Genomic DNA, 18802 nt, shown 5'->3' on the forward strand with positions numbered 1-18802 from the left:
AGAATTACTCTCTTTTCTTTACTTCGTACAATCGTTGATTGACTAAATCTGGTTGCTAAATCTACAAAATGCAAAATAAATATATTATTTGCTTTATCCCAGATCTTAAGGTCCATGGCCACAATGTCGTTAAAATCCCTGGCCAAAGGTAGGGTTACTATCGGTCGTGGTGTCCATCTGTACTTCCTAAAAACTTCACAGCAGTCACTAACCTGTTCTATCAGTTTAGTATAGTCGTCATCCCTTACCCCTGCATCCTTTAATAAATTTTTCAGCCTCCGAGGAAACGGATGTGCAAATTGCCTATGCAGTTTTAATACCACAAGCTTTTTATCAGCTAAAGTCCCATTTTCAACTGCCATTAACACATCCTTAACCACTCTACTTGAAAAATTATTTGTCAGTAATGGAATACAATAGTGTCCCAACTGTGTAAATTGTAAGTCCACCGTCTTTCCAAAAACTGTTGCCTTATCCTGTTCCATATCCAGTTTCATGTGTGCTTTCTTCATCGATGGTCTGCTCAGAAGCAAAGGTATCTCACTTGATACAACATCCGTTCTAATGAAATGATTCACTCCGACAATATTGCAAGGGATCACCACTCTTTTCAGCGACTTCAGAGTATTATCATCCCCAAACCTGAAACTTGTGGAACTTGCAAATTCCTTAACCTTGTTACGATTTTCAGCATTCAAAGAGTCCAGGTAACATTTTAACCAGTCACTTCCACACACAGTAGATGTGCAGCCACTGTCCAATACAGCACAATTGAAGGATTCTGCGACCAACACCCTCATTACCGGCATAAAACTGCGTGTCAATAGGACAATGCCTTCTTTCTGGTCACTATCTTTTTCCTCTTCTGACTCTTCCGTGTCATGTGTCGTTTCAAAAACTCTATCATAACGAATTGGACAGTTGAAAGCATAATGGTATTGAGAGTCACATCGAAAACATCGATTTATCATGCCCCGTTCATTTCTGGGGTTCATCTTCCTATTGTAGGTTCGAACTGGGTTTCGGTCTTCATAATTTCCTTGTCTCGGTCTCAGTCTATAGTCTTCAGCCCTGTTCGTAACCATATGATTTCGCCATCCTGTTACTAGTGTATCCTCCATATTCTGCCTTATTGCAGGCTGAACTATTTGGGTCATCAGAGCCATCGGAATCGAATGTTTCCCCAGAAACTTTTGTTAAGCTTTTGTCAACTGTTCGAATAAGGTATCTTTATCAGTAAACTGAACTCCTGTCAAAACCAGGAGCCTATCCATGTTGCTCACTCTAGCACAGTCAAGTAATTTAAAGGCCAACACAGACTGTGGAAATTCCAGATTGTGTTTCTGCAGCTTTCTATATAGTCTGCCAAATTCCATTATATAGTCTTCCATGGAGATATCTTCCATTTTCCGGAGCTTATCAAAATCCGACCATGCTTCATACGCACTTAACAAGTCATCTTTCTTATAAATCTTATCCATATAATGTAAAAGTCTCCAGACCTTCTTCTGAGTCTAACTCTTCCAATTCCAGCTCAGAAAGCAGTGTTTCGGATTTTACTGCCATATCCTAAAGAGCCAATGCCATACCTTGTTTTCTCTTTCCCAAGGCAGTTACCTTAGTCCACATAACTACTGCACTTCTCCATTGGTCGTACGATTCCCTTTCAGAAAATAAGGGAGGATAGTCATATCCAGCCATCTTTATCCTGGGTTCAGCCATGTATCTTTTTTTGTTTTCCTTCTCACTCACTCCTTGGTTTGATCAGGAAAAGTTGTATCTTTCAAACCTTCACATTTGCACAGCAACCATCCTCTGCTACCAATTGTTGGACATTTTAGTTGCTGTGAAATGAAGAGTCTAAAGTTCTTGTTCCTTTTCACCAAACACCATTTATTTCACTTCCACAGCCACTGCACAAAACTCTTAGCAACACACCACCTGACAGAGGCCACCTGAAGCCCCTTTACATATCCGTGTCAATTAAAGGATACTTAACATAAATGAGACAACTAATTGCAATGTCTCTTAACCCATTACCAGCAGAATATTTGGGCCAAATGACCTGTTCTCTGCTGTATATTCTGTGCAAAATTTCTAAATTTAGTAAAATCTATCCGAACGCTTCCATATTTTCCAGTGAAAAATCTGGTTACAATGTTGTGGGAAGACAACATTCTGTATAAATGTCACCTGATTCTTTACACTGGCAGTCAACTCCGGAGGTCCATCTCTGACGCTAGGTTCTCACAAAGCATTGATCAACAAACAATCCGTCTGTACTTGAAACTAAAAATAATAATTTGTCACAAGTAGGCTTACATTAACAGTCCAATGAAGTTACTGTGAAAAGCCCCTCGTCGCCACATTCCGGCGCCTTTTCGGGTACACTGAGGGAGAATTCAGAATATCCAATCACCTAACAGCACGCCTTTGGGGACTTGTGGGAGGAAACCGGAGCACCCGGAGGAAACCCACGCAGACACGGGGAGAACGTGCAGACTCCGCACAGATAGTGACCCAAGCAGAGAATCAAATCTGGGACCCTGGAACCACTATGCTACCCTGCCAAACTCCACCAAATATTCTGAGGAAAACAGAAAAACCGCAACAACAACAAAAAAAATCAAGAAATATCGGCAAGCCAAAGACTATTGAGAAGTAGAACTGCTATTCAACGTACTTACCAGTGGTGTTGGTAATTCAGAAGAATTCCTTTCTTTATGAAAGACAGCTTGTCTGCACTCAGCTGCTCTTTTGGATTGTAGGATTTCATGCAAATCGATTTGCATGTTTCAGGTTTGTTAAATGTAAACTGTTGAGGGGGAAAAAGGGGTCATTTTAGCTCATTAACCCAATTGTTAAGCCATTTTGTCTTTATCACAAACACGCACAATAACCTAGTCCCAATGTAATGAGCTGTATGATGAAATTATTTGTTTCTTGGAAACGTGGAAGTGTCAGATGCTTTTTTATCGTAATATAACATGTACCTCCAGCCGCACATTCACCAATTGATGCTTTTCACTTAACTATTAGACCAAAGAACTCCAGTGAAAATATTTTTTGAAGTCACTCTCCCAAGTTGCTGCTCACAGTAAAGAGGGTAAGCTGATTAAGGACGGACATATTTCAACATAGGTCAGTAAAGGACAGCGGGGGGGATCTTATAGAAACATATAAAATTATGAAGGGAATAGATAGGATAGGTGCGGGCAGGTTGTTTCCACTGGCGGGTGAAAGCAGAACTAGGGGGCATAGTCTCAAAATAAGGGGAAGTAGATTTAGGACTGAGTTTAGGAGGAACTTCTTCACCCAAAGGGTTGTGAATCTATGGAATTCCTTGCCCAGTGAAGCAGTAGAGGCTCCTTCATTAAATGTTTTCAAGATAAAGATAGATAGTTTTTTGAAGAATAAAGGAATAAAGGGTTATGGTGTTCAGGCTGGAAAGTGGAGCTGAGTCCACAAAAGATCAGCCATGATTGTTTTGTTATGCTCTTGACGTCGCATAAGCTGCGTCCTTGATGTACACTCTGACAAAGGAAGGTTCAGACTTGGAGATAGCTTTAACACATTCATTAAACTATTAACAATTCTCCTACTTGGATTCGACTCTCCTATTAATCCTGCTATAGCTACTCACACTAACTAACCAGTCTGCTACAATCCACGTGGTGGGTGTGATGTGTTTCAATCAACCCTGTCTGTACTCACTAAGTGTCTCCACTGGAAAGTGACTGAGCATGTGTGCTGTGTCCTTTTATATGGGTTGGTGTAATGCCCCCCTGTGGTAGCGTCACGTCTGGGTGTGTCCTGACTGCCCATTGGTTGTGTCCTATCCTACTGACCTATTGGTTGAATGTCTGTGTGTCATGATGTCTCTGGTGCTCCCTCTGGTGTCTAGCTAGGTGTAGTGTGTTCACATTAACCACTTGTGTATTTACAGTGATGCATATCACCACATCCCCCCTTTTTTCATGTTACATATTTTCTGTACAGTGTTAAAAGAAAATTGAACAAAATAGGTAGATAAGTGATGACATTTACAAATCATGATGAGTGATGATTACACAATAAGTCCAAATCATATGTACGAGTCCAAAGTTCAGTAATTATTATGGTCGAGTGGCTTTCTTGTTTGGTTGATGAGTCGGTGATGTTGATGGTGGCATGTCCTTGTGAACACCGTCAGTGTCCCTGTGCGTAAGGAACCAAGAACTGGTCAAATCACTTTGTTGTCTGATTTGGACTCATGCTTGTGGTAGCGATGTATGCAATCTGTGTCGTCCTGCCATGGTATGTCATTGTACTGAGCTGAGCAGCAACAGTGTCCCGCATTTGCAGAGCTGTACCATGTCATGCCAGTCGTAGTTCCATTGTTGTTGTTTTTGTCGTGCTTGTTGTCGACGTTGTTGCCGTTGGTACGCTTCTTGCTATTGTCTTTGATGTTGTTGTTGTGTTGGTTGGTTTTGTTGACGTGTTTGCTGTGCTCAAGGACCACAGTCTGTGGATAATACAAGTCCTTCACACAGTTACTTGTGTCAGCGTCCTTTGTGGCATTTGCTGTTTCCTGGAGCATGCCGTCACGGAGTTCGTGGCGCTCCCCGTCTGGAGTCATGTCCGGCTTACTGGAATCAGCTTTGGCTTGTCGATGCTCCCCGTCTGGAGTCTGGTCTGTTTCACCCGAGTCAGTTTTGGCTTGTCAATGCTCCCCGTCTGGAGTCGTTTCTGGTTCACCTGTGCCAGCTGAGGTTTGGTGATGCTCCCCATCTGGAGTCAAAACGTTCAGGAATGCATTTGCTTGTGGAGAGGCTCGAGCGGATGAGGTTTGAATTAACGTGGTGTCACCGGAGTCACCAGTAGTCTCACTGTGATTGTCGAGTGCCTCTGTACACACTAGCTGAGGTCTGTCACGTTGCACATCTGGTATGGGAAGTGGGTAGAGCCTCAGTGTCTTCTTGTCGTTCACTTGAGCTGGGTAGACTGTCGGAGTCTTCTTCTGGTGGCTCAAATAATCTGGGTGGACTGTCATAGTCGCTTTGTTGTTCACGTGAGCGTGGTAGACTGTCATAGTCTTCTTGCTGTGCACTTGAGCGTGGCAGACTTTCATCGTCTGCTGCTGGTTGCTCAGAGGCGGTTGCTAGACCCTCATTGTCATGTTCATGCAAGGACTGCGCTCTGGAGTCTTGCGTTCCTTCCATCGTGGAGTATGTCCACGAGCTTACGGTGGAGGCTAGTGTAATAATAATAATAATCGCTTATTGTCACAAGTAGGCTTCAATGAAGTTACTGTGAAAAGCCCCTAGTTGCCACATTCCGGCGCCTATTCGGGGAGGCCAGTACAGGAATGGAACCCGCACTGCTGGCATTGTTCTGCATTGCAAGCCAGCTATTTAGCCCACTGTGCAAAACCAGCCCCGTGTCACTCCCTCTGTGGAGTCTTGCAGCGTTCCCTGTGTGGAATCGTGCAGTGGTTTCGCTGTGGAGACTGTCATCACTTCTTGTTCATGCAAGGACTGCGCTCTGGAGTCTTGCGTTGCTTCTATCGTGGAGGCTGCCCACGAGCTCGCTGTGAAGGCTCGTGTCACTGGAGTCACTTTCTGTGTGGAGACGTGCAGTTGTCTCGCTGTGGAGTCTTTCATCGCTGTGTGGAGGCTGGGACCCTTCATGGTGTGTGGACCACTCTCTGTATGGCAGCAGGCTGCTCTCTGTGGGCTTGTACCGCTCTCGGTCTCGTGGCGTCAGGCCGCAGCATAATCTTGCACTCACAAATTGGGATATCATATATGCTGGGCTGAAGATCCTCACATCCGCGTCTGTGTCGGATTCGTCACTGTGCAACACATCTCGTCGCGGTTCGGATTTGGTAATGGGGTCGCCATCTCCAAAGATGAAATCATTGTCTGAGTCGTAGTCTTCTAGGACCATATCATCACATTTTGTGTCGGAGCTGGCGTTGGGCTCGCGATGTCGAAAGTAGAAATCAAGGTCTGAGTCGTAGTCTTCAAGGACTGTATCATCTCTTTGGGCGGTGCTAACTGCTTGTTGCAGGGTTCTGCGGAGGTTACTTTCAGCTACTGGTCGAAGTTCAGGCATTGTGCTGTCGCTCCAGGTGAAAGAATCTTGTTTTGAGGCGTTAAAAAAAAATGTTCTTGTTTTGGGGCATTTCCCCTTTAAGTGAGCATGGTCCAACGCTCTGACGTCATGAAGCTTGTGACGTAGAGCGTAGGAAGCGATTGCGCATGCGCATATCGCTGTTCCTTTACTTTGCGCCCTTCTCTCAACTGCGCATGTGCGGCACCTTTTCCAACATGGCAGCCAATCAAAAATGTCGTTCGTTGCTTGCCTCCCTCGGCCTCGTGGTTAGTATTTGCGCCTCTTTTACCGTTTTCTGTTGGTTTCTTTGTGTTTTCCTCGCAGTATTGTTCGAACTTGTCCAGGACTGTCTGGAAGTCTCTCTTTTTTTGCCCTCTGAAGTACTTGAAGGTTTTGAAAATTTGTTCTGCATTTGCACCCACAATTGTGAGCAGAAGCTCTGTCTTTTCAGCATCGGCCACGTCTTGTAGGTCGGCTGCTACCACAAAGATCTCAAACCTTTGCCTGAATGCACGGCAGTTTGCACGAGAGTGCCGTGGCACCCGAGCCGCTATGGAACCGGAATCTCGATCATCTTGCCTGGGTGCTGTTGCTGGTTGTCATGGGTTGCTGAGTTGAAACTATATGGATTTAAACAGTCACTCCTTGGTACCATGTTTTGTTATGCTCTTGACGTCACATAAGCTGCTTCCTTGATGTGCACTCTGACAAAGGAAGGTTCAGACTTGGAGATAGCTTTAACACATTCATTAAACTATTAACAATTCTCCTACTTGGATTTGACTCTCCTATTAATCCTGCTATAGCTACTCACACTGACTAACCAGTCTGCTACAATCCACGTGGTGGGTGTGATGTGTTTCAATCAACCCTGTCTGTACTCACTAAGTGTCTCCACTGGAAAGAGACTGAGCATATGTGCTGTGACGTTTTATATGGGTTGGTGTAATGCCCCCCTGTGGTAGTGTCACGTCTGGTGTGTCGTGACTGCCCATTGGTCGTGTCCTATCTTACTGACCTATTGGTTGAATGTCTGTGTGTCATGATGTCTCTGGTGCTCCCTCTGTTGTCTAGCTAGGTGTAGTGTGTTCACATTAACCCCTTGTGTATTTACAGCGATGCATATCACCACAATGATCTCATTGAATTGCGGAGTAGGCTCGAAGGGCCAGATGGCCTAGTCCTGCTCCTAGTTCTTATGTTCTGAAAGAAAGATGTAACCATTTGAACATGTAGCTTGAAGATCCAGCAGCAATATGTTCATCAAGAAGATCAAAAGATCACATTGAAGGGAAAAGGACTCCAGGAAGGTAGAAAAGAATATGGATAGACAACATCAAAGACTGGCTAACTGGACATGAGCTGCACTTGACTGAAATGGACTGCTAGATAGAGATATGGAGACTTTTAGACAAGTGAGGAAACTACATGGAGAGAGACACATTATAGTCTTGTAACTTGATGCTTCATTCTATGGTCATTTATCTCATTGTGATTTGTGATGCTTGCTGTTCATACATTAGCTGCTACATTTCTTACATTACAACAGTGACATCATTTCAAAAGTATTTAATTGGATGTGAAGCACTTTGGGTCATCCCAAGGTCGTGTAATGTTCTATATTACACAATAAGTCAGCAACCTCACAGGACATCTGTTGGACTATAAAAGTCTCAAGGGTGGATGGGATCAGTTTTGTCGTATGCATTTTGTCTGGGATACGGTTACATGGTGGAATGTTTTTAGACTAGTAGTGATGATACAGAGACACAGGTTTCCCACCATGACAGCTAGGGAATGTAAATTCAGTTAATTAAATCTGGAATTTAAAACCACCAATCGCATTGGTGACCATGAAATTACCAGATTGGCAGAAAACCTCATCTGCTTTACTCAAGTCAGTGAGGTAAGGAAGGATTGCAGGTTTCCTTCCCCAGTCTGGCCTACATGTGACTCCAGACTCCAACAATGTAGTTGACTCCTAACTCGCTTCCCAAATGGCAGAAGTGGTGGTACCTCAAGACAGTAATGAGAGAGCAATAAAACGCTGACCTTGCCAGAAATGCCCTCATCCTGTGAAAGAATAAAAATGAAAATATATTAACTTTTCCTATCCTACACCTTGAAGGAGTAGCGCTCTGTCAACATTGTCTCTTACATCCTCGCTCCTGCAGGATGTACTGGTCTGTCGGCCTAGACTCTGCATTTAAGCATCACCAGTGGAACTTCAAGAAGCTTCTGACTGAGAAGCACATCTGCGCCTCACAAAGCCACAACATTATGCTTTTATTTCACATGTTACAACCGGGTGAGAAGGGTTGAAGTGGCTTCCCTCTGTTGGTTTCTTTTTTAGGAGGATATGCCTTTTCCAAATTCAAACGTACTTAGCTGTTTAAACAGTGAACAATTAAGAGCCAATCAAGGAAGGCTTTCTCGAGTCAAAGAAAGAGCAAATGTCTTAACAATGAAAGCGGATGCTAGGATCCCAGACCAGACCCCAATTTGTACTTGGATCCCAGACCAAACCCAATTTATGTTAGGATGCGGGACCAGACCCCAATTATGTTAGGATCCCGGAACAAACCCCAATTTATGTTAGGATGCGGGACCAGACCCCAATTATGTTAGGATCCCGGAACAAACCCCAATTTATGTTAGGATACCAGGTGAGAAACCCCAACAATTTGTAAAACTGTGAGAAAGGATACTTTGCCCCAGGGCTGATGATGCTGGATTGGTAAACTAGGTTTTTTCTTCTTCTTGGTTCCTTGCCGCAGACCCAGTCCAACAGCTTTAGGACAAGGCCAGCTCAGTCAGTAGTGGTATTACTAAATCTCTCTCAGTGATGGACATTGAAGTCCCTCCTGGAGTATATTATGTGCCTGCCACCCTCGGTGCTTCCTCCAAGTGGTGTTCAACATAGAGAAGTACTAATTCAGCAGCTGAGGGAGAATGGAAGTTGGTCAGGAGGTTTCCTTGCCCATGTTGACCGAAATCATTGAGGAATTATATTTATGGAGGCACCCCCTCCACTTAGTCATTTAATTGCCCCTTAATCCCTTACGCTAAAGCTATGACCTCTCATTCTAGATTGCCCCACAAGAGGAAGCATCCGCTCTAAATCTATTTTGTCAATACCTTTTATCATCTTATATCCTCAATCAGATCTCCTCTCATTCTTCAGAACTCGAGAATGAATGGGCCTAAACTGCTCAATCTCCCTTCATAAAAAAAGCCTCAATCTGGAATCAATCCAGTGAACCTCCTCTGAACAGCCTCTAATGCAACCCTCCTTAAATAAGAGAGCTAAAACTGTACCCAGTACTCCAGGTGATCTCACCAATACAGTTCCAGCAATACTCCCCTACTTTTATACTCTATTCCTTTAGCAATAAACGTGAAAATTCCATTTGTCTTGTTATTACCTGCTGTACCTACATGCTAGTTTTCTGCAAATCATGCACACGGACACACAGATCCCTCTGCACCGAAGCACTCTGAAGTTTCTCTCCACTTAGATAAGTTGCCTTTCCATTTTTCCGACCAAAATGAACCTCACACTTTGACACATTAAACTCTACCTGCCAAATTTTGGCCCACTCACCTAACCGATCTATATCCATTTGTAAATTTCTTATTTCCTCATTGCAACTTACTATCCAACCTATTTTAGTGTCTTTTGCAAATTTGGTTATAGTACCTTCGATCCCTACATCGGTTCGACCGATTGTTGTTTGTCCAGGTGTTTTCCTCTCCTGGCCTCCACCCATTCTTTGGACTGGCTGTTCAGTATCTTTCCTTCATTCTTCATTTTGTTAGTGGTGTGGGGATGATTTATATAGTTTACAGCTGATTTGCGAGCATAAAGCGTCTATTTTTCAGGTTCACAGGACCTCATGTGCGACTTCTCAGCACATCCCCATCATCGAAGTGTATCAATATTGACATACACCAGTTGGGCCGAATGGCCTGTTTCTATGCTGTATACTCTATTCAATTCAATGCAAATACTTTCTTTGACAGAGATTGGACTTTGATTGCATGCCACCTTATTTTAATCTTAAATCGCTATAGTGAAAGTGAAATGGTTCAATTATTGCCAATCAATCACATTCATTGCCAATCACATTTAAGTCTCAAAGCGCAGTACCTTGTACGGAGATGACTCGATCCTCTCGCCAAACAACACCTGTCCCAAATTTTCAGAAGGTCGTTTCTCAGTTTCATTCTGACAAAAGTCAAACCTTTGAAAGGAAGCACAGAACTGTAATTGCACCATCACTCCAGCTTTAATTACAAAGAAAAAGGCAAAATGTTTATTTTAATATAGGTGTGGCTGATACCACACAACTATATTATCAATAGGAGCTGTTACACCGACACTGTCGTGTTCTATCTATAGCTTTGGAAAGAAAAATTTAAACTTTTCAACTTTAAAATGTGAAAATTTAATAACCGTCAAAATCAAACAATGACGCCTTCATGAGTAATGTGGAACCCCAAATCCACTGATCTACATGGAACCTTTTGCTACATTCATTCTTCTTGGCATGCATGACAGAAGGTAGACAGACCTACCAGTTTTTCAACAAATTAAAGATCAAAGGTTCTCACTGTATCAATATGAAATGAACACCAGACGAATCCCAGTGCGATACCACATTCAAACAGCTGGAGGATTTCCTGGCACACCAGAAAAGCCACTCATGTTATCAAAACTTTCCACAGAGCAGTGAACAACAAGAGGTCATTGACTCCAGCAAACCTGTTCTGTTCATAGTGTGCAATCAACCCAATCATCAATTCTAACCAAAGTTCCAAAGAACAACTCCATAAATGCTTCTGACAAAGTATGAAGGCAAACCACAGATTATTTACCACATCTCTACAGATAGCCATTCCTAAAAACCTGACCCTTTCTCCAAATCTTCCTCATCCCCTCTCAAAGCCCAAGAATCACTTTACCTACATTTATCTAAATGATATTGAATTCCACACCAACTAGTTTATCACCCTGCTCTTCAACGAATTCAGGGCAATAATATCAACCAACGATCTTGTTTTTTTGTGAAAATATTTTATTGAAGCACTTGTAATTTTCACATTTTTAACACTTAACATTTCTGAAACAACCGAGTGGGCCGGCACACGCAAAAAACAAACACCCCCTTCCAACCCCGCCCTATTTCCTAATGAAAATCGCTTATTGTCACAAGTAGGTTTCAAATGAAGTTGCTGTGAAAAGCCCCTAGTCGCCACATTCTGGCGCCTGTTCGGGGAGGCTGGTACGGGAATTGAACCGTGCTGCTGGCCTGCAATGGTCTGCTTTCAAAGCCAGCGATTTAGCCCTGTGCTAAACCAGCCCATATTTATCCATACACAAAATTCCCTGTCCTTGTCTTACACTGCCATGTCTCCCATTTTCCACCCCCTCCCCGCTTTTCCCTTCCCCCCACTTACTGCTGACGTTCAATTTTCCTGGAAGAAGTCAATGAACGGCTGCCACCTCCGGGAAAACCCCTGAATTGAACCTCTCAAGGCGAACTTTAATCTTTTCCAGCCTGAGAAACCCCGCCATGTCGCTGACCCACACTCCTGACTTTGGAGGCTCAGAGTCCCTCCATCCCAGCAAAATCCTCGAAGGCCAGAACATCGGCCTCCCTCCCCCCTGGGCCCCCGGATCTTCCGATACCCCAAATATTTCCAATTCTGGACTCTGAGTCACCCTCCCTTCCAGGACCTCTGACATAGATCATAGATCATAGATCATAGAATTTACAGTGCAGAAGGAGGCCATTCGGCCCATCGAGTCTGCACCAGCTCTTGGAAAGAGCACCCTACCCAAGGTCAACACCGTCACCCTATCCCCATAACCCAGTAACCCCATAACCCAGTAACCCCATAACCCAGTAACCCCATAACCCAGTAACCCCATAACCCAGTAACCCCATAACCCAGTAACCCCATAACCCAGTAACCCCATAACCCAGTAACCCCACCCAACACTAAGGGCAATTTTAGACACTAAGGGCAATTTATCATGGCCAATCCACCTAACCTGCACATCTTTGGACTGTGGGAGGAAACCGGAGCACCCGGAGGAAACCCACGCACACACGGGGAGGATGTGCAGACTCCGCACAGACAGTGACCCAAGCCAGAATCAAACCTGGGACCCTGGAGCTGTGAAGCAATTGTGCTATCCACAAGGCTACCGTGCTGCCCCTAAACATGACGTCCGCAAATCCCTGCCGGAATCTCCTCAGCTTCAGAGACGCCCAAAACATATGTACATAGAACATACAGTGCAGAAAGAGGCCATTTGGCCCATCGAGTCTGCACCAACCCACTTAAGCCCTCACTTCCACCCTATCCCTGTAACCCAATAACCCCTCCTAACTTTTTGGGGGGGCACGAAGGGCAATTTGTCATGGCCAATCCACCTAACCTGCACGTCTTTGGACTGTGGGAGGAAACCGGAGCACCCGGAGGAACCCCACGCAGACACTGGGAGAACGTGCAGACTCCGGGATGCTCTTTGGGAGGGTTTAAACTAGTTCTGCAGGGGATTGGGAACCTGAATTGTAGCTCCAGTATTCAGGAGGTTGAGAGTAGTGAGGTAATGAGTAAGGTTTCAAAGTTGCAGGAGTGTACCAGCAGGCAGGAAGGGGGTTTAAAGTGTGTCTTCTTCAATGCCAGGAGCATCTCGGAATAACGTGGGTGAACTTGCAGCATGGGTTGGTACCTGGGACTTCGATGTTGTGGCCATTTCGGAGACATGGATAGAGCAGGGACAGGAATGGTTGCTGCAGGTGCCGGGGTTTAGATATTTCAGTAAGCTCAGGGAAGGTGGTAAAAGAGGGGAGGGGTGGCATTGTTAGTCAAGGACAGTATTACGGTGACAGAAAGGACGTTTGATGAGGACTCGTCTACTGAGGTAGTATGGGCTGAGGTCAGAAACAGGAAAGGAGAGGTCACCCTGTTAGGGGTTTTCTATAGGCCTCTGAAAAGTTCCAGAGATGTAGAGGAAAGGATTGCAAAGATGATTCTAGATAGGAGCGAAAGCAATAGGGTAGTTGTTATGGGGGACTTTAACTTTCCAAATATTGACTGGAAACGCTATAGTTCGAGTACTTTAGATGGGTCCATTTTTGTCCAACGTGTGCAGGAGGGTTTCCTGACACAGTATGTAGATAGGCCAACGAGAGGCGAGGCCATATTGGATTTGGTACTGGGTAATGAACCAGGACAGGTGTTAGATTTGGATGTAGGTGAGCACTTTGGTGATAGTGACCACAATTCGATAAGTTTACTTTAGTGATGGAAAGGGATAGGTATATACCGCAGGGCAAGAGTTATATCTGGGGGAAAGGCAATTATGATGCGATGAGGCAAGACTTTGGATGCATCAGATAGAGAGGAAAACTGCAGGGGATGGGCACAATGGAAATGTGGAGCTTGTTCAAGGAACAAGGGCAGCACGGTAGCATAGTGGTTAGCACAAATGCTTCACAGCTCCAGGGTCCCAGGTTCGATTCCCGGCTTGGGTCACTGTCTGTGCGGAGTCTGCACGTTCTCCCCGTGTCTGCGCGGGTTTCCTCCGGGTGCTCCGGTTTCCTCCCACAGTCCAAAGATGTGCAGGTTAGGTGGATTGGCCATGATAAATTGCCCTTGTGTCCAAATTGCCCTTAGTGTGAGGTGGGGTTACTGGGTTATGGGGATAGGGTGGCGGTGTGGGCTTGGGTAGGGTGCTCTTTCCAAGAGCCGGTGCAGACTCGATGGGCCGAATGGCCTCCTTCTGCACTGTAAATTCTATGATGAACATCTACTGCGTGTCCTTGATAAGTATGTACCTGTCAGGCAGGGAGGAAGTGGTCGAGCGAGGGAACCATGGTTTACTAAAGTAGTCGAAACACTTGTCAAGAGGAAGGAGGCTTATGCAAAGATGAGACATGAAGGTTCAATTGGGGCGCTCGAGTGTTACAAGTTAGCTAGGAAGGACCTAAAGAGAGAGCTAAGAAGAGCCAGGAGGGGACATGAGAAATCTTTGGCAGGTAGGACCAAGCTTAGGGATAACCCTAAGCTTTCTAGAGATATGTCAGGAATAAAAGAATGACTAGGGTAAGAGTAGGGCCAGTCAAGGACAGTAGTGGGAAGTTGTGCTTGGGAGTCCGAGGAGATAGGAAAGGTGCTAAATGAATATTTTTCGTCAGTATTCACACAGGAAAAAGACAATGTTGTTGAGGAGAATACTGAGATTCAGGCTATTAGACTAGACGGGCTTCAGGTTCATAAGGAGGAGTTAGCAATTATGGAAAGTGTGAAAATAGATAAGTCCCCTGGGCCGGATGAGAGTTATCCTAGGATTCTCTGGGAAGCTAGGGAGGATGTTTCTGAGCCTTTGGCTTTGATCTTTAAGTCATCTTTGTCAACAGGAATAGTGCCAGAAGACTGGAGGATAGTAAATGTTGTCCCCTTGTTCAATAAGGGGAGTAGAGACAACCCCGGTAACTATAGACCAATGAGCCTTACTTCTGTTGTGGGCAAAGTCTTGGAAAGGTTTATAAGAGATAAGATGTATAATCAACTGGAAAGGAATAATTTGATTAGAGATAGTCAACACGGTTTTGTGAAGGGTAGGTCGTGCCTCACAAACCTTATTGAGTTCTTTGAGAAGGTGACCAAACAGGTGGATGAGGGTAAAGCAGTTGATGTGGTGTATATGGATTTCAGTAAAGCATTTGATAAGGTTCCCCACGGTAGGCTACTGCAGAAAATACGGAGGCATGGGATTCAGGGTGATTTAGCAGTTTGGATCAGAAATTGGCTAGCTGGAAGACAAAGGGGTGGTGGTTGATGGGAAATGTTCAGACTGGAGTCCAGTTACTTGTGGTGTACCACAAGGATCTGTTTTGAGGCCACTGCAGTTTGTCATTTTTATAAATGGCCTGGAGGAGGGGGTAGAAGGATGGGTGAGTACATTTGCAGATTACACTAAAATCGGTGGAGTTGTGGACAGTGCGGAAGGATGTTACAAGATACAGAGGGACATAGATAAGCTGCAGCCCTGGGCTGAGAAGTGGCAAATGGAGTTTAATGCAGAAAAGTGTGAGGTGATTCATTTTGGAAGGAATACAGGAAGACAAGAGTACTGGGCTAATGGTAAGATTCTTGGCAGTGTGGATGAGCAGAGAGGTCTCGGTGTCCATGTACATAGATCCCTGAAAGTTGCCACCCAGGTTGAGAGGGTTGTTAAGGCGGCATACGGTGTGTTAGCTTTAATTGGTAGAGGGATTGAGTTTCGGAGCCATGAGGTCATGTTGCAGCTGTACAAAACTCTGGTGCGGCCGCATTTGGAGTATTGCGTGCAATTCTGGTCGACGCATTATAGGAAGGATGTGGAAGCATTGGAAAGGGTGCAGAGAAGATTTACCAGAATGTTGCCTGGCATGGAGGGAAGATCTTATGAGGAAAGGCTGAGGGACTTGAGGGGGTTTTCGTTAGAGAGAAGGTTATGAGGTGACTTAATTGAGGCATACAAGATGATCAGAGGATTAGATAGGGTGGACAGTGAGAGCCTTTTTCCTCGGATGGTGATGTCTAGCACGAGGGGACATAGCTTTAAATTGAGGGGAGATAGATATAGGACAGATGACTCAGAGAGTAGTTAGGGCATGGAATGCCCTGCCTGCAACAGTAGTGGACTCGCCAACACTAAGGGCATTCAAATGGTCATTGGATAGACATATGGACGATAAGGGAATAGTGTAGATGGGCTTTAGAGTGGTTTCACAGGTCGGCACAACATCGAGGGCTGAAGGGCCTGTACTGCGTTGTAATGTTCTATGTTCTATGTCTATGTTCCGCACAGACAGTGACCCATCAGGGAATCGAACCTGGGACCCTGGCGCTGTGAGGCCACAGTGCTAATCACTTGTGCTACGGTGCTGCCCTGATCTGCCGGGCTTCCTGCACAGCTTCCGCACCTATCCTCCACGTCCTCAAACTCATCTGGGCCACAGTCATATGAGCCCTGTGGACCACATTGAACTGAACCAACCATCTTTTGAGGTTGTGCTTTGCATATTGACTATTCAATGGGGAAATTATCCACAACATGTTAACCGTGAACCCGTTAACATGAACCGTGAACCCATTACACCCATTACCCGGGAACCCATTACACGGGAACCCATTACACCCATTACCCGGGAACCCACTACACCCATTACCCGGGAACTGGGAACCCACCACACCCATTACCCGGGAACTGGGAACCCATTACACCCATTACCCGGGAACTGGGAACCCATTACACCCATTACCCGGGAACTGGGAACCCATTACACCCATTACCCGGGAACTGGGAACCCATTACACCCATTACCCGGGAACTGGGAATCCATTACACCCATTACCCGGGAACTGGGAACCCATTACACCCATTACCCGGGAACCCATTACACCCATTACCCGGGAACCCATTACACCCATTACCCGGGAACCCATTACACCCATTACCCGGGAACCCATTACACCCATTACCCGGGAACCGGGAACCCATTACCCGGGAACTGTAAACCCATTAATCGGGAGCAGTGAATCCATTACACTCATTAACTGGGAACAGTGAACTCATTACACCCATTAACTGGGAACCATGAATCCATTGAGGATAGCAAATGTGGTCCCTTTGTTCAAAAAGGGGAGCAGAGACAACCCCAGCAACTATAGACCGGTGAGCCTCACGTCTGTAGTGGGTAAAGTCTTGGAGGGGATTATAAAAGACAAGATTTATAATCATCTAGATAGGAATAATATGATCAGGGATAGTCAGCATGGCTTTGTGAAGGGTAGGTCATGCCTCACAAACCTTATCGAGTTCTTTGAGAAGGTGACTAAACAGGTAGACGAGGGTAGAGCAGTTGATGTGGTGTATATGGATTTCAGCAAAGCGTTTGATAACGTTCCCCACGGTAGGCTATTGCAGAAAATACGGAGGCTGGGGATTGAGGGTGATTTAGAGATGTGGATCAGAAATTGGCTAGCTGAAAGAAGACAGAGGGTGGTGGTTGATGGGAAATGTTCAGAATGGAGTTCAGTCACAAGTGGAGTACCACAAGGATCTGTTCTGGGGCCGTTGCTGTTTGTCATTTTTATCAATGACCTAGAGGAAGGCGCAGAAGGGTGGGTGAGTAAATTTGCAGACGATACTAAAGTCGGTGGTGTTGTCGATAGTGTGGAAGGATGTAGCAGGTTACAGAGGGATATAGATAAGCTGCAGAGCTGGGCTGAGAGGTGGCAAATGGAGTTTAATGTAGAGAAGTGTGAGGTGATTCACTTTGTAAGGAATAATAGGAATGTGGAATATTTGGCTAATGGTAAAGTTCTTGAAAGTGTGGATGAGCAGAGGGATCTAGGTGTCCATGTACATAGATCCCTGAAAGTTGCCACCCAGGTTGATAGGGTGGTGAAGAAGGCCTATGGAGTGTTGGCCTTTATTGGTAGAGGGATTGAGTTCCGGAGTCAGGTCATGTTGCAGCTGTACAGAACTCTGGTACGGCCGCATTTGGAGTATTGCGTGCAGTTCTGGTCACCGCATTATAGGAAGGACGTGGAGGCTTTGGAGCGGGTGCAGAGGAGATTTACCAGGATGTTGCCTGGTATGGAGGGAAAATCTTATGAGGAAAGGCTGATGGACTTGAGGTTGTTTTCGTTGGAGAGAAGAAGGTTAAGAGGAGACTTAATAGAGGCATACAAAATGATCAGGGGGTTGGATAGGGTGGACAGTGAGAGCCTTCTCCCGCGGATGGAAATGGCCGGCACGAGGGGACATAGCTTTAAACTGAGGGCTAATAGATATAGGACAGAGGTCAGAGGTAGGTTTTTTACGCAAAGAGTAGTGAGGCCGTGGAATGCCCTACCTGCTACAGTAGTGAACTCGCCAACATTGAGGGCATTTAAAAGTTTATTGGATAAACATATGGATGATAATGGTATAGTGTAGGTTAGATGGCTTTTGTTTCGGTGCAACATCGTGGGCCGAAGGGCCTGTACTGCGCTGTATTGTTCTATGTTCTATTACACCCATTAACCGGGAACCCATTACACGCATTAACCGGGAACCGGGAACCCATTAACCAGGAACCGGGAACCCATTACACCCATTAACCAGGAACCATGAACCCATTACACCCATTAACTGGGAACAGTGAACCAATTACACCCATTAACTGGGAACAGTGAACCCATTACACCCATTAACCGGGAACCGTGAACCCATTAACTGGGAACAGTGAACCCATTACACCCATTCGCCGGGAACCCATTAACTGGGAACAGTGAACCCATTACACCCATTAACTGGGAACCGTGAACCAATTACACCCATTAACCATGAACCCATTACAACCATTAACCGTGAACCCATTACAACCATTAACCGTGAACCCATTACACCTGCATAAACTTCAGTATTTTGTACAGATGTGTGGTATTTTGGTGGTTATATTGCTGAACCAGGAATCCAGAGCATGGACTATTGAATGGTGATAACAACCCCACTGGTTTCCTAATGTCCTTAATTATTTTGGCCAATATGCGACTCCAGTCCCAAACAGCTTAGTTCACTCGTGTAAAAACATGACCGTGCTAGAATAACTCATAGGTCTGGCAGTATCTGAGAGAGGATCGGAGAGAGAAACAA

The 18802-nt window shown here is 45.1% G+C and overlaps 1 protein-coding gene across 1 annotated transcript in view; it reads right to left on the reverse strand.

Annotated features, from left to right (window-relative positions):
* Positions 1–18802, reverse strand: part of LOC140421321 (transmembrane 9 superfamily member 2-like) — a 254618-nt gene that overhangs the window by 133816 nt on the left and 102000 nt on the right. The window contains exons 3-4 of the mRNA XM_072505969.1: positions 10247–10340; positions 2688–2815 (exon numbers count right to left, since the gene is read on the reverse strand). Coding sequence (XP_072362070.1) covers positions 2688–2815; positions 10247–10340 — 222 coding nt within the window. The remainder of the gene's footprint in view (positions 1–2687; positions 2816–10246; positions 10341–18802) is intronic.

The sequence above is a fragment of the Scyliorhinus torazame genome, chromosome 5 (assembly GCF_047496885.1).
Source record: "Scyliorhinus torazame isolate Kashiwa2021f chromosome 5, sScyTor2.1, whole genome shotgun sequence".
NCBI classification, from domain to species: Eukaryota; Metazoa; Chordata; class Chondrichthyes; order Carcharhiniformes; family Scyliorhinidae; genus Scyliorhinus; species Scyliorhinus torazame.